At 41.5% G+C, this 24,911-nt stretch overlaps 1 protein-coding gene across 1 annotated transcript; it reads left to right on the top strand.

The window, feature by feature from the left end:
• The first annotated feature begins 1,080 nt into the window (after nt 1-1,080).
• Nucleotides 1,081-23,860, top strand: LOC307201214 (interferon-induced very large GTPase 1-like). The gene is made up of 8 exons (XM_079950220.1): nt 1,081-1,474; nt 3,249-3,666; nt 4,986-5,600; nt 6,643-6,787; nt 14,599-14,894; nt 16,509-16,580; nt 18,056-18,127; nt 18,919-23,860. The coding sequence occupies exons 2-8, from the start codon at nt 3,366-3,368 to the stop codon at nt 23,637-23,639; spliced, it is 6,222 nt and encodes a 2,073-aa protein (XP_079806346.1). The 5' UTR covers nt 1,081-1,474; nt 3,249-3,365; the 3' UTR covers nt 23,640-23,860.
• Nucleotides 23,861-24,911: the final 1,051 nt, after the last annotated feature.

Here is a 24,911-nt window from a genome sequence, read left to right as displayed (position 1 = left end):
TCTGAAGAAGTGTGCATGCACACCAAAGCTTATACCCAGAACAAACTTAGTTGGTCTCTAGGGACGTGGGTGGTGCTGTGGGTTAAACCACAGAGCCTAGGGCTTGCCAATCAGAAGGTCGGCGGTTCGAATCCCCGCAACAGGGTGAGCTCCTGTTGTTCGGTCCCAGCTCCTGCCAACCTAGCAGTTCGAAAGCACGCAGTGCAAGTACATAGGTACGGCTCTGGCGGGAAGGTAAATGGCGTTTCCGTGCGCTGCTCTGGTTCGCCAGAAGCAGCTTAGTTATGCTGGCCACATGACCTGGAAGCTGTACACCGGCTCCCAAGGCCAGGTAAAGCAAGATGAGCGCTGCAACCCCAGAGTCGGTCACGACTGGACCTAATGGTCAGGGGTCCCTTTACCTTTAACTGGACTTTTTTATTTTTTTATTTTTTTATTTTAATCACGTGAGAGTTACTGGGGAGCATTCTAGAATTAAACACACACGGTAAAGCATTTAGGCATTCGCAATTTTTGTAAATTAAATCATTAAATGGGTTTCCTCTGGAGCAGGGAAGCATCCAGATGAATCCCAAATCTCCTGCTTGCCTACTTCAATCTACCCACTTACCCGCTATCCCAAGCACTGAGCGATGGAGGAGATGGGGGAGAAAACACCCCTTGAGTGCGTCCAGAGTTCGGCACAGCTCAGAAATCCAATTAAGCAGCTTATCCCAAACGATAATTTAATATGCAGAGCAAAATGGAAATAAAACCCTGTACCAGAACATTGGTCTAATTGTCCATGCACAAGTTAACACAGCAAAAAGCAGTTGTCACCTCTGGTGCTGTTGGCTTCGGGCAGCAGTTGTAGTTTGAGGGGGGTCCAGAGAGACAAAGAAGGTTGGAAACGGTGGCATTTTAAGCACCGGTGATCCAAGTGGGTTTGATTGACAGGTGGCCATTGTTTATTTGGAGATCCAATGAAGGCATATTGTGCCAAATCCTGGCCAATGCATTAACCTTCATTCAAGGTTCTAATTTGCTCAGAAGGAACCAAGTGGAACCAGTAAGACCACAGAAATGGATTGTGACTGAAACAAATCACTCAGTTTATTGGGCTACAAGTTCACTGGTATTATGAAAGATTGTGGAATTTGTAGATAGAAAATAAAACAAGATATAGCAACTTACAGAAGATGAAATTTAAAGCAACTTAAAACAATTGGATATAATGTGTATAAATAACGGTATGAACTAATAAGTAACAATGACAAAGCAATCAGTCAGAGGCAATAGCACAATCTCCTCCCAGCTCCTCCCAGCCCATCTAGTCATAGAAACAGTTAAATGTGTTTCTTTTTTTTCTACCTTCAGTTTCGTTTCTTCTGTTCTCTAGAGGTGGGGTCGTTTACAGGAGAAGCGAAAGCGCAAAGCATACAGTAGAAACTTAACTCTGAGGGAACGAACGTAGGCTCTGCGCTTTACATCTCACGTAAGTATATGCATTTAATTTTGATGATTTAGGTTGTCAACTATAATTTTTACTGACCATATTCCTTAACCTCTGCTTGCAATAAACAGAAAAACATAGGTGGATTTTGTGTATGCTTGTGTGAAAGCAGATTAGCCGTCTTTCACGGCTAATAATTCAGAGGTACAAAGTCAGCTCTCAGATAAAAGCCAATTCGAAAGCTAAAACAAGTAGCAATTGCAAAAATACAAGTTACCGGTAGCATTAAATACTCTGATAAACAAGAAGCCTTGCTCCTCGAGATGCAAGAAAATCAATGAAATTTTGGAGGAAGGAAGGGGGTGTAAATTTAACAAACATATCAGTGCAATCCTAAATTAGCACAACAAACTTGAGAACACGAATATTTAATGTTCATCAGAGCATTGTGTTTTGGTGCTCCCAAGTTTTTGTACAACAGTTATGTGTACATAATAATAATAATAATTTATTATTTATAGCCTGCCCATCTGGCTGGGTTTTCCCAGTCACTCTGGGCAGCTTTCAACAGAATATTAAAATAAAACAGTCTATTAAACATTAAAAGCTTCCCTAAACATATACATTTTCAATAGCTTTTTATTGTCAACCCCCCCTTGTCAAATTAAGGTTGGATTCATTTTTGCACTGTAGTTGGGCTTCCTTTGAACTTTGAACATTTTTATGGAAAACTTTAGATTTTCTGCTCCTTTAAAAGCAATCTTAAAGCTGTAGATAAGCTTTATATTTGGAATTGTTTTTAAAATAAATTATTATATTTCAGGATTGGCATAATATTTTAAATATATTATCAATATTGGCGATTGCCCCCCCCAAAAAAGCTTGCATACAATCTCTAAGCCTTGAATAACTGCCTAACAGGCAGATACCAACACATGCAGCTTCTCAATGCTGTGCTGAAAGAGCAGAACCTGTTGAATTTCTACCCATGATTTAGCTTCTAAAGGCACAGAACCCCCATCAGAAAGGAAGGTGGTAATTTTAACCTAATCTCGCTATTTGTAGCCTTTGTTGCAGCTAATCTATACTGCTAGACAGTAACAACAGGGTAGGCAAACCACTCATTTGTGAGGATATCCACTTAATCTATTGAAAGTGAATGCTCATTCAGTCAGATTTCTTATATCCTGCTAGTGGCAGGCCCCATCTTGAATAAATAAATGCTCAGGATGGGAAAATAGTTCAATTAGCATTTGCTGGATCAGAAGAAGAAGAAAAGTCTTTATTTGCCTCAGCCACTAGCCATAGCAATGAAATAAAATGTACTGAAGATACAGGTTTAGAGTTAACTATAGAAAATACATTTTGGAGGTTTACATCAGTAATCTAATAATAGATCTTATTCTAATTGCCCCCGCTAAAAACCTTGCAGTTTTCGCTGTCACCTGATCATCTTGATCTGCTCAAGGAAGGACACAGTAGCAATGGTTGAGCAGCCCAGCACAGACAATAACAGAGGGGTAATAATAAACTCAAATCTTTATAAAGAGGGCAAGCCAGAAGCACATGAGCCACTGACTCAATACTGCCATCTCCCCAGGCACATAACCATTTTTCCAGTGGAATTGTTTGAAATCGACCCTCTGGTACAGCCAAAGGCAGCGTATTCAGTCTTGCGAATATTTTGGAACTGTTACATTTTGCAAATAGGGTGTCAAAATGACTTGGTGGAAAATAATCATACCATGGACAAAAATTGTGGCCAGATGATTCTGTCGCTCGATATCATACAGGTGCTTTCTCTGTTGAATTACAGATTTGGTGTCGGACATTTGCTGGATCAATTACTCCAAATCCTTAGAGAGCAATGCTGTTTATACAAAGACAGTGTTTGTTCATTCTTCAACAATTTTAGGGCTACCTGCTGGGAGCCATGGCATTTTCTGGCAGAAACCCATCTGAAATTATATGGAGGGCTAGAAGGAAATTAGCAGAAGATCTTCTTCAAATCGACTCAGAGCTGATCTTGGATGTGGCAGATTCCCACCTGCTCCTCACACAGGGGGAGTTCTTCTCCCTGAGCGAAATAAAGGATCCACAAGCATTTGTGGAATCCCTTATCGAGTTAGTGCTGGGAAAAAGAGAATCAACTCAGGAACTATTCTTGGACTGCCTGGAAAACCTGAGGCAAGCCTTCCCAGGCCTTCAGCCCATTTCTGAATATGTAGAAGATGGTGAGTAACACTTTTTAAAACCTGGAGGTGCTTTCTGTTTTCCCTAAGGGTTAACTTCTCACCTGCAGCAGCACCAAATTCTCTCTCTATGTCTTGAAGTCCTCTTGCGTCTTGAATTTCATCCAAAGCTGTTCGTGCTGCTTTTGTGAACTTTCGTTTACATGATTATAAGTTTGGGGGACCTCCCTCACACTCTAGAAATTAATAAATGGTAGGATTTTGATTATTTGGGATGTGAAGTTGCAGAGGAATTCCTGAACTAATTTATGCAAAACGACCTGGCCAAGCTAGGGCCATTAAGAAACAATACAGGGGGATTGAGGGCCTTTTCAATGCAAGAAAACTGCCCTTCCTCTCACCCCAGGTGTGAGCACAGATTTGGGATTTGGAAGGTTGCCAGGATAAGTGTGTGTGGTTTGGCTTGGTTTTCAAGCTCAGTTATGGCAATGAGTTTCTCTGCCAGCTGACCTGTGCTAGGAAAAAGGTAAGGGGAAGGCAAGCCTGATAGTTCTCCAGGACCTCTCAGATGCTTTGGATTTTGCTTCAACACAGGGAGGATTTGATTTAAATCAAATCGATTTAAATCACTAGTCAGTAAGACTTGATTTAAATCTTTTTCTTTTTTTACAGAAAGACTCATTCTTGCTAGTTTAATCTTAATATTTACAACCAGATGAAGGTTTCATTTTTGGAATAATAAATTTTCAGAGTAGTTTTTACAGTTATATCAAAAATAACTTATTTGGTTATACTATTAGAAATACATGGACAGACAATTATAAAATTATTTTGAGGTTTAATAAGTTAACTGTTTATATTTGGACAACTTTTCTGCTGTACTTTATTGAAAGGAGAAAAATAATCATTTCCTTAGTAACAATTTAAACAATTTATTTAACTAAAACAATAACATTATATCATATGTATCCATGTTTGTTAACTGAGGTGGTTAAACAACTTTTTAAAAAACAACAACTTAGACTGAGTCTTAGCACACATGAAAAACTTAAATCCTTATTTCCTGATGAATAGCCTTTGGACTATAATGCAACTTAAACAGGAAACTATCTTTAGAAAGATTTTTCCTCCAAAAGCATTTTATTTTAAAAATCAAATTTAAATTTAAAAAATCTGATTTTTTAAAAATTTTATTTTAAGAAAAATCATTGGTTTTTATCCACCCTTCTTCAACAGGAGTCATTGGGAATCACTCTCAGTTAATTGTAAAAGGAAGGAAATTGAATTTGTAATGATGAACCCCATCTGACCTTTTCGTTTAGTTATTTTTCTTATTTTTATTTTTAATCTGATCCTTTCAGATCACTTGAATCTCAGGAATGACCTTCAGGTCCCAGACTCTGTTGAATTTTCAGGGGAAAGTAGTGGATCCAAGAGCATGGATCTGGCTAGATCTGGAAACCAGGATGCTCCCCAGTCCCGAGAGGGCATAGGAGAGGTTGAGACTATACGTTTTCCTGTATCCTCAGAGGCAGGAAGTGGATCTCAGAGCCTAGATGATGCTGTTATGCTTCCAGGGAATGCAGGCTGCACTGAGGACCCAGATGCCAGTCTCCTGCTGTCCAGCAAAGAAAGAGAAGTCAAGACTCCAGATGCCCCAGATGTAGCTGAGAACCCCACTGCTGCTGCCATGTCCACAGAGAACAGAGATAGAGATGAGGATCTACAGAGCTCTGCATCTCCATGGGTAGGAAGTGGGGCTGAGAGCCCAAGTGCCCCTCCGTCTTCCAGCAAAGGAAGTGGAGCCAGCGATGGTAACTGTGGCAAATCCGAAGGAACAGGAAGTGGGGTGGAAATTCCTGGCATCTCTGCATCAAAGGGAGAAGAAGAGGGAGCCAAACAACTGGATTGCTCCAAGAGAAAAAGGACAAGCGGGTCTCCCATGAGAAGGGAGAGATCTGAGAACTCAAAAGGAGGTTTGTATCAACAATAAAGGAAACTCTGGATGGGATGAGTTGTTGCTCAGTAGGCCACAGCCCCAGTTGTAATAAATCAAAGACTTCCCATAGCAAAAGTGAATTTTTAAGAAAGTCACTTAGAACAACTGGATATCTAAATCTGACTCCAGTGTAGCATATATTTTGTGCGCAGCTTTCGTTTCCTTGCTGTAAACCACTTTAGTAGTGGTGTTTTGGGCACAGAAATCTGGGGAGTAACAATCATACAGCCAAATATATACTTCTTAAAGGTAAAAGGACCCATTACCATTAGGTCCAGTCGTGGCCGACTCTGGGGTTGCGGCGCTCATCTCGCTTTATTGGCCAAGGGAGCCGGCGTACAGCTTCTGGGTCATGGGGCCAGCATGACTAAGCCACTTCTGGCAAACCAGAGCAGCACACGGAAATGCCGTTTACCTTCCCGCTGGAGCAGTACCTATTTATCTACTTGCACTTTGAGGTGCTTTCGAACTGCTAGGTTGGCAGGAGCAGGGACCGAGTAACGGGAGCTCACCCCGTTGTGGGGATTTGAACCACCGACCTTCTGATCGGCAAGTCCTAGGCTCTGTGGTTTAACCCACAGCGCCACCCGTGTCCCTATATACTTCTTAGAAGCAAAATAATTATATACACATGGATGTTTAATCTGCAGCACATCTACTGGCTGCAGAATCTTGGCTCTTGATGCAAAAACCTGGTATTAATTTTATTTTTTCCTTGACATTACTCAGGTATAGATAAACCATATTTTGGCTCATAAGCCTTGTGCAGATGACTGTGAAGACCTTGATTTCTGTGCGTTCATTAAAAAAAGAGAAGAAAATATGTATGCATAGTGCCACTTCTCATTTTCCAGTTTTTATCTAGGCACTTAACAGCTTGTAAGTGCATGACTATAAGGCTGGGGCCAGGGTCCGTGGGCCTGATCCTGACTCCCTCTACACATTCATCTTAGGCAGATATCTAATTGTACAGGGTTACTGAAGATGTTTATTGGTGTTTTCTTGATTTCTTGGCACAGCCTTCTTCCAAACCTCAGAGGATCTAGCCAGGATGCAGCTCATGAAATCAACACCTGAATTAACCCCAGTTGAAAAGAAATCCTATTCCCAGAAGACAAAAGGGAGTCTGATGGAGGATGTTCCTAATGAAACAACCATCAAAGGGTAACGTCTATACTTAAATTATCATCAAGATTTTGATTTGTAAAAACAACATTATTGGGTGATTTATGGGTCCTCTAGAGCAGTGTTTCCCAACCTTGGGCCTCCAGCTGTTTTTGGACTACAACTCCCATCATCCCTAGCTAGCAAGACCAGTGGTCAGGGATGATGGGAATTGTAGTTTAAAAACAGCTGGAGGCCCAAGGTTGGGAAACACTGCTCTAGAGAACTGCTGTTATCTTCCCTCTTTTTTTGGTTCTTTCTCCATTAAATTTATTAGAAAAAATAAGAATCGCAAGGGCATTAAACAGCCACTTGATCTGCAGAAACAGGCACCGTCAAACCTTTCTGGCATTGAGGGCAAGCTGGACCACTGGCTTGGTTTGGTTGGGGTTTTTTTGCAAATTAGTCTGCTAATAAAGGGCTAGGAACAGGGCTGATTAAAAAGTTGGCACTTTATTTTAGAATTCTGTTCTCTAGGGCTGAATTATTCAATCACTTCAGTGTTGCTCTTGAAAGATCTCTTACTCCTACATATGAGTACCTGAACTTTCCTTTTTGGAGGCTCTGATGTGTGTGTCACCTGTACGTCAGCATCCTCTCCCAATTGGGGTGATGACTTTGCCTGTCTCTCCATCTTGTCTGTTATTTTTCTGGTCTGAAAAGATTCAGGATCCTCTTAAAGTGGCTCCTGGTTAAGGGGAAGTGACTAAGCAGAGACTTGGTGTAGGATCCACTTTGAAATCAGTCTCAAGAGTAATCAAGAGTCTCTTGTTTTCTTCCCTTGAGGCTGAGCGTGTAGTGAACTTCTCTTACTTGCTTAGAAGGTGCAGATAAAATAGGAGGCTAGCAAAATCCAAGAAAAGAATGTCTTAATGTATCGGGGAGGGAGACAGAAGGAAGCAACTCATTCCAAAGTGAATTTGGGATGAGGGAGGGGCTAGGCTCACAACCACCCTGTAAAGTAGGTTAGGCTGATGGGTTCATAGTTCAGTGGATCTTTAACCTCAGGTAGTCATTCTTCTCCTAATGAAGTCAACTGTAGCTGTGTACATGGCAGCAAACATTCTCGATATATGACTAGATTTGGACCAGAGATCTTAGGATTTCTCCTATATCAGGGGTTCCCAAACTCTGGTCTGTGGATCGATCAGCAGTGGTTCACAACCTACATTTAGGTGGTCCATGGCATGTCCACGGGAAATATTCATATTGATTTATAATAATGTTTAATTTATGTTTCTTATGTTTTTTTGTAAACTGTTGTGATATTGTTGGCATTCATCTGTCTGAAAAGACAATGGAGTGCACCTTTGAGGGTGAAGCCCAACTGTGTGTTAGCAGCACCAAAGTGACCTCCCTAGGGAATTACGTTACAGCAATATATAAATATATTTATTTTTTATTGGATTTATATACCGCCCTTCATTATAACATCCCAGGGCGGTTCGCAGAATAAAATACAGGATAAAAACAAGTACAGCAAAACAGCAAAACAATAACACTCCCCTTCCCACAGACACATTTAAAAGGCTGTAGAATATTAATCAGCCAAAGGCCTGATTAATATAAATATTTTTATAAATAAGAGACAGTGTGGCATACAGGTCAGAGTCATAAATAAAATAAATAAAGGAAATAAAAGAAACAATAAAATTTTATTTTCAATTGATTTTCACTGGGGAAGAGGGTGGGGAGTTAAAAAACATTTTGACTCCTCACTAAGGTTGGGAGAAAATGGCTGCCCGCTGCAGTGAGGTAAGCCGGGACCCAAGGCAGAAAGGAACGCCTTAGGCCCTCCCTTTGGCGCCATTTTCCGCTGTGTCAGTCTTCATTTCTTAGTACAGAAAGTATTGATCTGATGTGTAGAGATCTTTCCTATTCTGATTAGTTCAGGGGTGTTCTAGAAGGTTTATTTCTATGTGAGAGAAACAGGAAGGTTTCTGATGTTTTGGTTATTTCTGCTGGGAAGCTGTAGACAGCTGGTTTAAACTCATTCTGTTACATTTCTGTCAAGGTTGAGCTGACTATAATAGTAAGGCCAGGAGGAGCCTGGCTCTCACTCTTATTGTCTCTTTCTTTGGTCTCATATTCTGTTCTGTATGCTTAGTGTTAAGGTTAAGTCTTATTATAAGTTTCTAAGTTTTATATCAAGTGCTGCTGTGATGGGTGCGTCGCCACTTTTCCCCCTCATGCCATTGGGTCCACTCTCACTCAGATGAATTGCCCCCACCTCACTGAAAAACCCTTTACCCAAAGGTTTTTTCCCCCCCTCCCTCATAAAATTCTAGCCCAGAGTATCCTGTGGAGGATCTTTGTGAGGGGGTAACTTGGAGTCTCAGACAGATTTTCTTTAAATAAACAATAAAAGATTTATTTAAGGCAAGATAGTATATAACACAAATGGATTAAACTTGGGTTACTTCAAGAATACAGTTACAGATAGGTAGCCGTGTTGGTCTGCCATAGTCAAAACAAAAAAATTTTTTTCCTTCCAGTAGCACCTTAAAGACCAACTAAGTTAGTTCTTGGTATGAGCTTTCGTGTGCATGCACACTTCTTCAGATACACTGAAACAGAAGTTTCCAGACCCTTCTATATAGTGAGAAGGTGGGGAGGGGTATTACTCAGAAGGGTGGTGGGAATGGGTGATTGGCAGATAGCTGTGATGAGCCTGTTGACGACTCTTAACGACTGCAATAGGTCTTACAGGAAAAAGCAAGGGGTGAGAAGGTGAAAAATGGCTTTGTCATGTATAATGAGATAAGAATCCAAGGTCTTTGTTCAGACCAGGACTCTCCATGGTTTTAAGCTTGGTGATAAGTTGCAATTCAGCAGCTTCTCTTTCCAGTCTATTTCTGAAATTCCTTTGTAGTAAAACAGCTACTTTGAGATCTTGTATAGAATGTCCTGGGAGATTGAAGTGTTCTCCTACTGGTTTCTCTGTCTTGTGATTCCTGATGTCTGATTTATGTCCGTTTATTCTTTGGCGTAAGGTCTGGCCTGTTTGTCCTATATAGAGAGCTGAAGGACACTGTTGGCATTTGATTGCATACACAATGTTAGACGATGAGCAATTAAATAGTCCCGAGATGGTATGTGTGATGTTGTTGGGGCCAGTGATGGTGTTGTCCGGGTGTATGTGGCAGCAAAGTTGGCATCTGGGTTTATTGCAGGCTCTGGTGCCAGTGTCCGTGTTAGGTCTGGTTGTAGTATTATTGTGGGTTAGGAGTTGTTTAAGATTGGGTGGCTGTCTGTAGGCAATGAAAGGTCTTCCTCCCAGAGCTTGAGAAAGAGAACTGTCATTGTCCAGGAGAGGTTGTAGATCTCTGATGATGCGTTGTACTGTTTTAACTTGGGAGCTGTATGTGATGACTAGAGGTGTTCTGTTATTTTCTTTTTTGGGTCTGTCTTGCAGCAAGTTCTCTCTGGGTATCAGTCTGGCTCTGTTGATCTGTTGTCTAACTTCATCTGCTGGGTATTTTAGTTCTAAAAAGGTTTGCTGTAGATCTCTTAGGTGAGAGTCTCTGTCTGTAGAATTGGAACAGATGCGGCTGTAACGTAGTGCCTGGCTATATACAATGGACTGTTTGGTATGTTTGGGATGGTAGCTAGAGGCATGTAGATATGTTTGTCGGTCAGTTGGTTTACGGTATAAGGTGGTGTCTATGCGCCCATCCTGTATTTTTATAGTAGTGTCCAAAAAATGTATTTCTTGCATAGATTGATTCATTGTTAGGTTGATTGTGGGGTGAAAATCATTGAATTTCTGGTGGAAGGTGTCCAGGGTCTGTTGACCATGTGTCCAGATGATAAAAATATCGTCAATGTATCGCAGGTACAAGAGAGGTTTGAGTGGGTAGGAGTTTAGGAAACGTTGTTCTAAATCTGCCATGAAGATGTTGGCATACTGTGGGGCCATGCGGGTGCCCATAGCTGTGCCGCTGATCTGAAGGAACAGGTCATCACCGAATTTGAAGTTGTTGTGGGTAAGAAAGGAAAATGCAATCTTTAAATAATCTTCCCAACAATACTATACTAGCTACTATGGATGTGGAATCTCTGTATACCAACATCCCACACAACGATGGTTTACAAGCTATAAAGAACACCATTTCAGATAAAACCACAGCGGACTTTGCCACCAAACTCTGCCAATTTGTTCTTACCCACAACAACTTCAAATTCGGTGATGACCTGTTCCTTCAGATCAGCGGCACAGCTATGGGCACCCGCATGGCCCCACAGTATGCCAACATCTTCATGGCAGATTTAGAACAACGTTTCCTAAACTCCTACCCACTCAAACCTCTCTTGTACCTGCGATACATTGACGATATTTTTATCATCTGGACACATGGTCAACAGACCCTGGACACCTTCCACCAGAAATTCAATGATTTTCACCCCACAATCAACCTAACAATGAATCAATCTATGCAAGAAATACATTTTTTGGACACTACTATAAAAATACAGGATGGGCGCATAGACACCACCTTATACCGTAAACCAACTGACCGACAAACATATCTACATGCCTCTAGCTACCATCCCAAACATACCAAACAGTCCATTGTATATAGCCAGGCACTACGTTACAGCCGCATCTGTTCCAATTCTACAGACAGAGACTCTCACCTAAGAGATCTACAGCAAACCTTTTTAGAACTAAAATACCCAGCAGATGAAGTTAGACAACAGATCAACAGAGCCAGACTGATACCCAGAGAGAACTTGCTGCAAGACAGACCCAAAAAAGAAAATAACAGAACACCTCTAGTCATCACATACAGCTCCCAAGTTAAAACAGTACAACGCATCATCAGAGATCTACAACCTCTCCTGGACAATGACAGTTCTCTTTCTCAAGCTCTGGGAGGAAGACCTTTCATTGCCTACAGACAGCCACCCAATCTTAAACAACTCCTAACCCACAATAATACTACAACCAGACCTAACACGGACACTGGCACCAGAGCCTGCAATAAACCCAGATGCCAACTTTGCTGCCACATACACCCGGACAACACCATCACTGGCCCCAACAACATCACACATACCATCTCGGGACTATTTAATTGCTCATCGTCTAACATTGTGTATGCAATCAAATGCCAACAGTGTCCTTCAGCTCTCTATATAGGACAAACAGGCCAGACCTTACGCCAAAGAATAAACGGACATAAATCAGACATCAGGAATCACAAGACAGAGAAACCAGTAGGAGAACACTTCAATCTCCCAGGACATTCTATACAAGATCTCAAAGTAGCTGTTTTACTACAAAGGAATTTCAGAAATAGACTGGAAAGAGAAGCTGCTGAATTGCAACTTATCACCAAGCTTAAAACCATGGAGAGTCCTGGTCTGAACAAAGACCTTGGATTCTTATCTCATTATACATGACAAAGCCATTTTTCACCTTCTCACCCCTTGCTTTTTCCTGTAAGACCTATTGCAGTCGTTAAGAGTCGTCAACAGGCTCATCACAGCTATCTGCCAATCACCCATTCCCACCACCCTTCTGAGTAATACCCCTCCCCACCTTCTCACTATATAGAAGGGTCTGGAAACTTCTGTTTCAGTGTATCTGAAGAAGTGTGCATGCACACGAAAGCTCATACCAAGAACTAACTTAGTTGGTCTTTAAGGTGCTACTGGAAGGAAAAAAAATTTTTTGTTTCAAGAATACAGTGCGGTTTCACTTTAATTCATCCTCGGTTGTTTTTGCGTTATAGGTTCGGTTCCTTTATACGGTGATACTTTCTTACAGTTATCCACCCCCTTTAACACTCCTGCTCCTGAGGTACTTTAAGTACAGTGGTACCTCAGGTTAAGTACTTAATTCGTTCCGGAGGTCCGTACTTAACCTGAAACTGTTTTTAACCTGAAGCACCACTTTAGCTAATGGGGGCTGCCACTGCGCCTCCGCTGCACGATTTCTGTTCTCATCCTGAAGCAAAGTTCTTAACCTGAAGCACTATTTCTGGGCTAGTGGACTCTGTAACCTGAAGCGTATGTAACCCGAGGTACCACTGTAATAGACCAAAGGGCTCTCCGCACCCCCTCCCTTCATTGGGTTTGGGAGTTTCTTCTTTTCCTAAGAAGAATTTCTCCCCTCCAGGCTAGATTTGAGTCCCAAGTAGGCTGTTTCTTTCCAGCTCCTACTTCTCCTGACTCAACCTCTACCTCCCAGTAAAATTCTGGTCTGTTCCTCCTATAGGACACCACACTCTGTCCTTCACAATCCACTCAGAGTGGAAGTGGATTTTCCAGAACCAACGCTTTCTCCTATTCACTCTTTATACCTCAACCTGTCTCCTAGCCTGTCTCCCTCAATTCCAATCCTCTTACTCCCTTAACTCTGTAATAAACGAAAATCTGCCCTTATTCCCTTATGGGGGATACAAGAGCCCTTTTAGAGTCCTTTGCAGGTTCTCCATCGGTTGGAGAAAGTAACAGAGGCCAACCAGAGATTTTTGAGAAGCAAAGCAGCTAGTAAGCCTGTTATTTATTGAACTGTTGCAACAGGGTGCTCCCCTCACCCACAGGAAAGGAGGAGGAACCCAGAACAACAGTGTGCAAGGCCTTATAAAGACTTTTGAAATTGCCACCCTGTAGATCAAGACCACCCCCAGAAACATCATACATACATACATCACAGAAGGGGTGTAGCTTAAAATCACCCCCCAGACACATCATACCTACATCACAGAAAGGGCAGGCTACAGCAGAAATCTGAGTGGGTTGTTTACCTCATAATCTGAGTGGGTTGTTTACCTCCTGTCTGGCAAGTTACCTGTTAATGCTTACTTGATTGATACCCTGGGGAGCCTGGCCAGTCTTTTGTAATGATAAATACTTAGTTCCTGAGCCAAGTCACAGGCTCACCTATTCATACACAGACATAACCCTTAAGACAGGATTTGTGAAGGAAAAGACAATGGGGAGGCTTTTCCATTTGACTTTGCAGAGAAAACACCTGGGAATCAAAATGGCTTCATGGCTGTTCTCCTGTGCTGCTTCAGACATGTGGTTTATATATTTATGTACGTGTTTGCTTGGTACATTTATGAACCTTTATTATATACATAAGATCTTATTTTTTTATTTCAACTCCTAACACCTTGACCAACTCTCTCCTCAAATCAAAATTTTAAACTCTCCCTCCTGGAACCATGGTCAATCACAGGCTGCCATTCATTAACCATTTGCTGGCAGGGAAAGAAAAGAAACACTTGTTGATGCATCCTGTCCATCAAAACAAACTTTTCCATCACAGCTGCAACTGGATTTTTATGGACTGTGCCAATCCTGAATGTATTGGATTTGTGACCATTATGCTCATTTGCCTTCAGTAGCAGTAAAGCTCTGCTGGATGAAGTACAATTGCCTCTGGTCTGTTTTTTGGGAACTCTGCTGTACATGTTTAGGTTTCTTCCTGCTCCCCCTTCCATGAGCAACAGTCAGTACCCAGCCCAACATTCTTAAGAACATAGACCATTAACCTAAAAATGGATTAGATGGTTTAGTATGGAGTGGATACCCATAATGATAACACCATTCCTAACCATGAGCTCAGATTCACTAGCAGGTAGGCAGACAGTATGCCAGATCAGGCTGCTGTCTTCCCTGCCCCACTTGCCTGTGAGGAAGAGCCATTGAATGCAATAAGATTTCATTCTATGCAGAGACGGTGAGCATTGGATTGTTCCTTAATCAGCATGCATGAGTGAAAATAGTTACTTACTAGTTCTAATGTTTGTTTTCCTTTTTCCATTAATCAATAAAATACATTTATTCTACCACAGATCAATGGATTCAGTGATGGTCTCTGGTGGTGAGATAATCCGCAAGGCGAGAAAACAATTAATTGAAATCCTCCAGAAGGACCTAGAACTTGTTCTAGACGAGTTATTCTCCCAGTCCCTTATCACAGAGGAAGAATATGAGGCCTTAGACAAAACTGAGGAGGATTCCAAGAAGAAAATTCGGAAACTACTGATAATGATACAGAAAATGGGAGAAATAGCCTGTGGCAAATTCCTGGAATGTTTAGAAATTGCACGTCCAGGTTCAAATCAGGTTCTACAAAATTCAATACATGGTGAGTCTGAATAAAACTTTTTTTTAAAAAATGTTTGATTACATTTATAATATAAATATTACATACATGCCAAACAAAGAATAGTTACACAAATGCTGCAAGTTCCTGAATGCCAAAATGCTACTAATAAGAAGAAAAATACAAAAATTAAGAAAATGATACATATTGAAAAGAAAAAAAGAGAGAGAATTTTTTTTTTTAAGTCAAAAGGAAAATAGAAAAGGTTTACTTCCTTTGACCACTATACACTTTATATGACCTCATATCTTTAGTTGCCTGTAATCATTTTGCATTAATGGAGATACTGTTTATTTACCTGTGGAATTTTTAGTCTAGACTAAGCCAATTATAATTTTGAGAACTGATTTTCTTCATATAATTTGGAAAATACACCCCATTCTCTCCTGATTTTATCACTTGGTTGGTTTCTTACCATTTCTGTTAATTTCGCCAGTTTGAGGTATCCGCTTAATTTTATTCTTCGCTTAACCATTCTTCTTTTTGAACAAAATATTTTTCATCAGTTTCCTTTTCTGAGATCCTTAGGGAAGAGAGATGCCTTGCTGTGTGTTTTCTCAAATATGATTTATGAGATGGTGGAATAGCACCTCTTAAGTACCGTATATACTCGAGTATAAGCCGACCCGCATATAAGCCGAGGCACCTAATTTTAGCACAAAAAACTGGGGAAATGTATTGACTCGAGTATAAGCCAGTTCACCACACCACAAACCTGGTGGTGGTGGCAGTGGCGGAGGAATAACAAGCAGCCCAACAGGGCTGCTTTCGGGCTGCTCGTTCCTCTGCCGCCGCCGCCAGCAGCAAAGGCAGAGAAGGAAGAAGGAGCAGTCCAAAAGGACCCCACTCAAGTATAAGCCGAGGGGGGCTTTTTCAGCATAAAAAATGTGCTGAAAAAATCTGCTTATACTCGAGTATATACGATAATTCCTTTTCCCAATTCTTCAGTGGTTCAGTGAGCAAAGCACAAAGTATTTTCTCAACTTACCGGTAACTGTTACGTTCTGTAGTCAGTGCTCATTGGTCTGTGTTTTGTTTTGGAGCAGGGTTACCCCTTTAGTTCTTAAAAAAACTACTTTGTTTCTCCCCAGGCAGAATAATTTCTCTGTCTTGTAACCCTGTTTGGGCTACCTAGCCTCTGCATTCACTAGTTGAGTTTGCTATTAGTCAAGAGAGATCATTTGGCAAGTGGAATCCCATGGATATTAGTAATCAGTAATGTCTTCATTTTACATTTTTGTTTTAACCACATGTCCCAAAGGCAGATGAACGGGGGGGGGGGGGGAGTGCTTTCTCACCACCCCAGCTCCAGCAAGGAAATTAGGAAACAGCAGTGGTTAGTGTATTCTTTAAAAGAGATGCTAAGAGGAGACTTGGACTTTCTGTTTTACCTTATCAGGTCTCATATTGTCACGGACAGCTTATGCATTCGGACGACCATTGCAGTTCTACATCCACATCCCCAGTTAATGGCATACCAACAAGTGGCTTGTTGTGGTTTGCTTTAGAATATTTGTCAGCATGGCTTTTTGGACCAGGAATCGTAGAACTGTGCTGCTGGAAGGGAACTAATGTAGCTTATATTTTTCTCCCTAGAGCGTTTGCCTCCAGAGGAGAAGACTGAAAGCCCAGGAGTATTGGGAGAGACAGAAGAGGCAGTTCCCAAAGGTATCTCCTTTCGTGATCGGGGGGGGGGGGCAACATTTGGTTGTTACTGGTTTCTTCAGAATAGGTCCTGCTGACCCCATGGTCTAATTCTCCTTTGCTGCTTAGCCTTTCCATAAGCAAGCCAGGCAGGATGGGGCAGCCTGGGCTCTGCTGAAGGGAGGAAGATTCCTTCTACCCCTGATGAAGTTTGGATAACCATCTCCAGACCATTCATTTAAAGTATATGGCTCCCCCCCCCCCCAAAGTATCCTGGGAACTGTAGTTTATTAAGGGTGATGGGAGGGGGTAAAATACAAATCCTAGGGTTCTCTGGGGGAAGCCATGGCTGCTAAAGCAGTATAGATAGGCTTTAAATGTATGGTGTGGGTGTGACTTTCAAATCTCCTTTCCCATCCAGACTTGTAGCAGAGTAGGAAGCTAGTTGATTGGATTCATGAGAAGCACTTTAGTCAAGCAATCCAGATTGGATTTCTTCCTGTTCCCTCTTAAAAACAACACTGACACAACAGTCTTCTTTAAAAGTAATGATAAGTCTTACTCACATTCAGTCCACAGTTGTGATCCTGCAGGCAAGCTTTAGCTTGTAGTTACAGTTACAGAGGAAAGTGTGGGTTCATCCTCTTGTGAGGGATGAGCCCATGTGCTGCTGGCTGAGAGCTAAGGTAAAGGTAAAGGTACCCCTGCCCGTACGGGCCAGTCTTGACAGACTCTGGGGTTGTGCGCCCACAGCACACAGCACACAGCTAGCACACAGCAAAAGAGCATCGAGATAGTACATGAGGAAGAGCATCAAGAGGAAAAAAGGGAAAGATGGCTGCGTGACCAGCCTTTTTATGGGGTCTCCCAGGGTCACGTCCATCTACCTGGTCACACTCAGGGGGAAGATGGTCCAGACCAGGTGTGACAGGAAGTTCTGGCTAGAGCAACATTCCCCTGTGTGTCTACTCTGGGCGAACAGGAAATGTTATAGTTGACTGCTTTTGTGATGTTACATCCCACACAAAGCACCCATTATTTCAGCAGGTTCACAATAAGCCATAATTTATTTTAACTATGGCTTCCCTGTGACATAAACATGGGCTATGACTGCATTTTCACACAACATTGAATCATAATTTTTTAAAACTATGGATTAACACACACAATAGTATCTCCCCTCCCTCCCTGGTGCAACAGAGGCAAGACACAGTTGAGCTTGTGTCATTCATATTCAGCTTTTGATTTGTTTGCTCCCAACAAACACCAAGCAATAATCCGGGAATCCATGGCTTATTCTTGACTTACCACTCAAGCCAAGTTTGCATGCTGCTATAACAAGCAAACTCTCATTTGTTTCTGCGGTGGGCTCTGGGAGAAGGGGGAAAAGAACAGGGAGGAACAATATGCCCATGGGCATTAAACCATAGCTTAAAATCAACTGTTTTAAGTAAACAATGATATAACATTAAGGGTTAAAGGTTTGTGTGTGTTTCTAGTCCCGGCAGGGCAAGAGAAAGAAGATGAGCTTGAGTCAGAAGCAGATCAAAAGAAGAAACATACTAGCAAAGGTATTTCTGTCTTTTGCACCTTAATTTTGTATCCTCCCTACAGTGGAGGGTGGAGCTATGTTTCCAGATAGCATCTTATCCAGGCATTCCCCAGTTATATCAGGTGTTCGCAGTCTGTTGCCTTTAGTATTGTTTCATTTGTTCAGAGAAACATATTAATCTAGGTTACCCATTTTATGATGATTGCAGAATTTCATTTTTCTGGTTGCAGAATCTGGAAATCCTCCCACTTGGTTAATGCAGCTTTGGCTAATATGTTGCCCTTAAGGGAAGTTGGAGTTTCTTCTTGAATAAAAATTTCTCGGTTAGGGTAAACTCAGTTTCATTATCAGATGACTAGCTTTATTGTTTGAAATGGTTTATTTACCATGTCAGGAATATGATCATTCCCATGTGTTTTCTTCTCTCAGGGCCAGCCCACCGGTGGATGGTGCCTTAGGCATCATGTGTACTGTAGCAGATAGCATTTTCAGTTTTGCTTCAGGAGGCAAAAGCTGACCTCTCAGTTGCTGCCACTGCCCTAGTAGTAGCTGCCTTCTTTCTTAATAAATGCATGCAGTGTAAATACTGTAGCAACCCCTTGTACGCAAAAGAGAAATGTACCAGGGTGTGGGCAAGTGTGGTAGGGAAGAAAAAGATGCAGAGGCTAAGAGTCAAAGTCCATGTGACATTACACACATTGCTTGCACTTGCATTGTTAAACACACATTAGAGAATTTGGCACTGAAACAGTGATCTTGGATACACATGAGTGCAAAAAGATTAATACTTATTTTCTAATGGTTCTGTAGAAGGAAGAAAAGCGCTTAAGAACATCATTGCTAAGTTGAAGTTTCGGAAGTATTCAAGCAAGAAACTTGCCCTGAAAGAAATTCTGGAAATCAGTTCTGGAAATCTAAAAGACTGCAGCCCGTGTACATTGGGAGACTTGCCTTGGCATTTTCTGAAGAAGGTCTTGGCTTTGAATGTGACAGCCAGGAGCACAAGCCTTCAACATGAAACACTGGACAATAAAGGAATGCTGTTAAAGGAGAAGGAAAAAAGGATTGATGAGAGAATCTTCTTTGATACCAAAACAGATGAGATAGATTATGTGAACCCCCTTGATGTCCTTTGTGTTGTTCTGCTTTGTTCTGACAGTTTCCTCCAACAGGAGATCCTCCTCAAAATGTCCATGTGCCACTTTGCCCTGCCTTTGATTCTGCCTCCCCTCAAGACCTCCAAGTGCACCCTGATGCTCTGGGCCATGAGGGACATTGTGAAAAAATGGAGGCCCCATTCCTTGGCTGAAAGCAGAGGCTTCAGGGAGGAGAGCCTGGTACTGACATCCATGCCGACTGTTTCCTTCGTACGGATGGGAAACTGTAACATATCCAAGTCCAAAGTCCTCAACGAGTTCCTCAGCCCTTCTCAGCAGCATAATGATTTCTTTCTACACCGAGATATGGAGTGTGGGAACATCCCTCGGGAAATTGCTGATGGGCTTGTAGAGATTGCCTGGTATTTCCCAGGAGGACGGACGAACACAGATCTTTTCCCAGAGCCAGTTGCTGTTGCAAATCTCCGTGGAGATGTTGAGTCTCACTGGGTGCAGTTCAGCTTTTTAACACAGGTCTCCTCAGCTGTCTTCATATTTGCTGATTGTATTGGCGACAGAGAATATACTCTTTTGTCGTCACTGAAGGACCTGTCAACTCAGTTCTACTTTATCTTGGAAGGTCGCAGTAGAAAATCTGGTTGTACCTTGGAGTTCTTAAATAAACTGGCAACAGTGATTAAACTTGACAATTCACATATATTGGTAAAGAATGCCACAATGAATAAAGCAGTATTTGTTGAACTCCTTCGAGCTGCAGTTGGAAAAATAATAGCCTCAAATCCTAAGTGTGTAAGTATTGATAAGATGTGCACAACAGCCCATGAACTTACAATCCAGGTGGATGAAGACCACAAAGAATGTCAGGATGCCCTCAGATGTGCCACAGAAATTTCAGGAGAGATCAAAGATGTAGCAGTTTACAAGAAAGAAACACTGATACTCCAAGGTGATCTCTGGAAAAATCTGGCCAAAGTGGAGAAAGAACTATGCAGAATGGAAAGACAAGGGGACATGCCTTCGGAAAAATACAGATCAGAATTGAGAGGCAGATGGTTGGAACTGCGTAGGCAGCAGAGTCAATGTGATCTCACCATTGGTTTGATTAATTTCATCCACAGCATAAAACATTTGAAGGATGCAGAGAGGAATTATTTCTTGAAATGGATGAAGTTCAACCTGGACCATATTGCTAGGAGAAATCTTTCCAAGTTACGTGCTGACTATAAAGAGAAATGCAAGAATTTAGGAGATGATGGGCGGAAGATTGCAGAGGTAGACCAGTTGATATCGTCCTCTTCCTTGGGAGTTGAGCATTTCATGCGTGAGCTGGGGCAGTTCTATGAGGCAGAATGCTCAATGGTTAATGAGGGCAAAATAGCTAAAAACAAAAGGCAGTTTGCCCATTTCCCAAGCATTGCAGCTGAACTCCTGCTGGAAGGGTTTCCCCTGGAGCTCATTGATGGTGATGCATCCAATATCCCCCTGCAGTGGATAACTGAGGTTCTGAATAAACTCAATAACAAACTTAGGGGACAATCCAAGATGATGGTGATAACCGTTCTGGGGGTGCAGAGCACTGGGAAATCGACCCTTCTGAACACCATGTTTGGCCTGCAGTTTGCTGTCAGCAGTGGGCGGTGCACACGAGGTGCCTTCATGACGCTTCTTAACGTCAGAGAGAATATGGTTCAGGATCTTGGCTGTGACTTCATCCTGGTGATAGATACAGAGGGCTTGAAAGCCCCTGAACTGGCCAAACTGGAAGACAGCTATCAGCATGACAACGAATTAGCCACTCTAGTCATTGGGCTGAGCGACATCACCATTGTCAACATGGCCATGGAGAATGCCACCGAAATGAAGGACATCCTGCAAATTGTGACCCATGCCTTCCTCAGGATGGAGAGGATTGGGCAAAAACCCAACTGCCAGTTTGTTCATCAGAACGTCAGTGATGTTTCTGCACATGACCAAAACATGAGGGACAGGAAGCATCTTTTGGAACAGCTGAATGAAATGACCCAGGCTGCAGCAAAAATGGAAAAACTCAATAGGGATATCAAGTTTTCAGACATCATGGACTACGACCCAGAAATGCACAATTGGTACATCCCAGGTCTTTGGCATGGAGTCCCACCAATGGCCCCAGTTAACATGGGATACAGTGAAAAAGTCCTTGAATTAAAGAAGTACATATTTGAATTCATAAAGAACTGCACATGTAAAATACCTCCCAAGGACATCCCTCAGTTTATTGAATGGGTGAAAAGTCTGTGGAATGCTGTGAAACATGAGAACTTCATCTTCAGCTTCCGAAACAGCCTCATAGCGGAAGCTTATAACCAGCTCTCCATGAAATATTCTGAATGGGAATGGCATTTTCGCAGAGAGATGCACCTCTGGGTGTCTGAACAGGAAACGTCAATACAGAATGTTTCTCCTGATGAATTTGATATACGCAGTTTGCAAAATGAGCTTTATCAGAAGCTGTTGGCTGGAGAACAGCAGATTTTGGAGAATTTGAAGCAATACTTTGAAAGCAGAGCAGCAAATCTGCATTTGGTAGAAAGGTACAGAGAAGATTTTGTCCGCAGTGCTCACAGCCTCAAGCAGGAACTTGAAAGTTATTCTTACAACAAATGTCAGGAAGCTGTTCGCATTAAAAAGGGGCTTCACAAGATTCACTCTCTACAAACTGAATACTTGAAAATAATTGAAGGAAAGGTTGATGGGCTACTTAAAAAATGCCGGGAAAATGAAGATAGGATTGAAGATCAAGAACTGGAAAAAGAGTTTGAAAGAATGTGGATGGAAACATTGTCAGAAATATCACCTGTTCCCTTAGAGAAACGACAAATATATGAAGAGCTTGACTTACATTTGAGAAGGGAATTGTCACATCGAGGAAGTTCAGTCAATGTAAAAGTACAGGGAGCAAAATCTTTGTTAAACTATAGAATGAATACTTTTCAAATGAAATCTGAATATATGGATTCAACATTGTGGTGCCGTGTGAAACGCTTGTTTGCTAAAAAGGAGTGTTTGCATGAGATAGAAAAACTTGCTAAATCCTTGATGGTTAAATGCAGTTCCTACATTTGTAAAAAGGTTGATTCCAAAGGAGACTATGATGATACATATTGTGGTGAACTTTTACAGATTATCAATGAAATGCTTCAACAATCTGATGCTCAGAAACTTCATACAACAACCTGCTTTGAAGTAGATCTAAAGTTTCACATTTTGGGGGAAGCAGCTCATGAATTTCAAACGATGCATGAAGAGTTTATTAAGGAAAATGATCCCTATATACGCTTAGAGAAACTGAAGCCTCATTATTTCTCAATTTTCAGAGATCTTTATCTGGAAAAAGATGCCCAGCAAATCAGAGCCAAGGATTTCTGTGACCAGTGTCTCCATCCTGCCCTTGTGAGTTATATCAACAAAAGACTTGGGATAGAAATAGTAGATGATATTATCAACAGTGCACAGTCCATTGGGTATGCCAGTCGGAGCTTCTTCCAGTTCACTGTCCTGAAGGAACTGTTGGAAGAGGGTAATGTCGACAGTTATGTAGAATATCTTGGGGCTTATGAAAAGTTTGTCAAAAACTGGATCCAGAAACAAATTTTGGATTACTATGCAGAGAATGAGTGTCTGAAGAAACTGGAGGAAGAGATTCTCTCTGCAATAGTAAAGAAAATTATAGAAACACTGAAAAAATTAAAGCATCAAGATATTGAGACAGTCTCTGAATTTTTGGACAGTTTTTGCAGAGAAATGCAGAAGGAGTTAGTCATTTCTAAGGACAGTCTGTTAGGGGTACAGTTTAAGAATGCAACGGATCCTGCACAGTTTTCTGCTTATGTTGAAAACTTCCTTGCTGATTTGCAGCAGCAAATAATAGCTGAATATGATATCCTGGATATCAAGTCTAAACTGTCCAAATTGCCTGTGAGCCCCCAGGATGAGATCTTCAAGCGGGTGTTTGGCTGTGGGAAGCAGTGTCCTTTCTGCAAAGTCCCCTGTGAAGCTGGAGGGAGTGCTCATCAAGAGCATTTTGCAACTGTCCATCGGCCTAAAGGACTGGGAGAGTACAGAGAAATAGTGTCAGAAAAGCTTGTTTATGATATCTGTTCCACTGCTGTGGCTTCCAACACTGAGTTCAGAAATCAGGACACAAATTGGGAACTCTATCCATACAAAGATTATCGTGCATATTATCCAGACTGGTGCATCCAACCAGATCCCAGTATCAATGCTTCAGATTACTGGAAGTTTGTTTTGAACAAATATAACCGTGATTTTGCAAGAATATATGAAGCTAAACCAGCTGATCTGCCAGCGGATTGGAAAAACATTACTGAAGAACAAGCACTGGAGGCCTTAAAGGACATTTATAATATGAAGTGAGCATTCTTATCTTAGCAGAAGAGAAACATGGATCTTCTTTCCATGAAAGCATGCCACACTTAATAATGCAGAAAAGGCCCCTTGAAAATTAAAATGGATCTCTTTGAAGGATCCCTAACACTGATTGATAGGGCAAATAGGGTTCTGCATCCCTAAGTCCCCGGCTGGATTTCCATTTATTACATTTTGTGCCACATATAGTGGAATGTTTTCAGCCAGTCGTGTCTTCACCTTTTCCATTCAGGTGCACATTTATTCCAATCTCTTCTCTTTCCCGATGCCCTTAACCCAGACCATATTATTTACCCTGAGCAGCAATCTTTCCTCTTCCCCTCCATTGTATTAAAATACTGCTGCTAACTTGGAATTTGAAATTCACCAGGTGATGGCAGCAGTGCCGCTCACCCCCAACGCAAGCTTGCTCATAGTGGGGGTTCTACAGATGGTAACCTTGCTTCCCTTCCTGTTTATTATTATTACTCTCTCAGTTATCATGATAATTGTAATTCCCTATCTACTCTCATGTTTGGAAGAAAACTTTTGTTGAGTAGAATTTCTTTAGTAAGCTTTAGCCCTTAGGAATGGCAAGAGTCTATCGATGCTGGTTTTCACTTCTTTTTTGCGATGACATTTATAAAAATGATATTAAAATGAATGTCTTGGTTTGGTTCCAGTTTCATGTACTTGTCTACACGAATGCAATGTATTCTGTAATGCACTGTCTTGCAATGAAAACAATATTAATAAACATATTTTTTAAAAGATCTACCACTTAAAAAAATCCATTAGTCTTCAACTTCCCTCTGGTAGAACAGTCTGTTTTCAGGGAAATGCACAAGTCGTTTTCAAAGTGATTGGTTGGGTGGTGTGGAGAAATTCAGGTCAGCTGATCTACGGATGCACCACTCCAAATCCTTCCAAGTCTCCCAGTTAAGGCCATTTATCTTCACTGCTACAGAACTGCAATACAGATGGGAGAGTTCAGAATCGTAAATGGACAAAGATGCAAAAGGTTTAGAGATTTTTAAAATGCAGGCAGACGTCATCTAGCTGTAGATAACTATCCCCTTGCAGACTCTGGGTTTAATCACATGGGCATTTAATGTGCATTTGAAGCTGGATGTGTCTTAAGTTCTTTGGGTGTTGTCCACTCGAGGTCTTACCTGTCCAACAGTTTTTTCCACGGTAAATTCTGATTTTCCTAAATCAGGGAAAATCCAATAAGGGAAGAGTATCAAATATACGCGGGTGGCGCTGTGGGTAAAACCTCAG

Source organism: Podarcis cretensis, assembly GCF_951804945.1.
Source record: "Podarcis cretensis genome assembly, chromosome: 13".
In the NCBI taxonomy this organism is placed as follows: Eukaryota; Metazoa; Chordata; class Lepidosauria; order Squamata; family Lacertidae; genus Podarcis; species Podarcis cretensis.
Note: the sequence above shows the minus strand (reverse complement) of the source record. Positions and strands in the feature narration are given on the sequence as shown.

Coding starts and splice junctions, on each gene's coding strand:
- LOC307201214 (XM_079950220.1), top strand. CDS start 3,366: ATGGCATTTTCTGGCAGAAACCCATCTGAAATTATATGGAGGGCTAGA. Junction 6,788..14,598: donor AATGAAACAACCATCAAAGG/GTAACGTCTATA, acceptor ATTCTACCACAG/ATCAATGGATTCAGTGATGG. Junction 14,895..16,508: donor TCTACAAAATTCAATACATG/GTGAGTCTGAAT, acceptor TTTTCTCCCTAG/AGCGTTTGCCTCCAGAGGAG.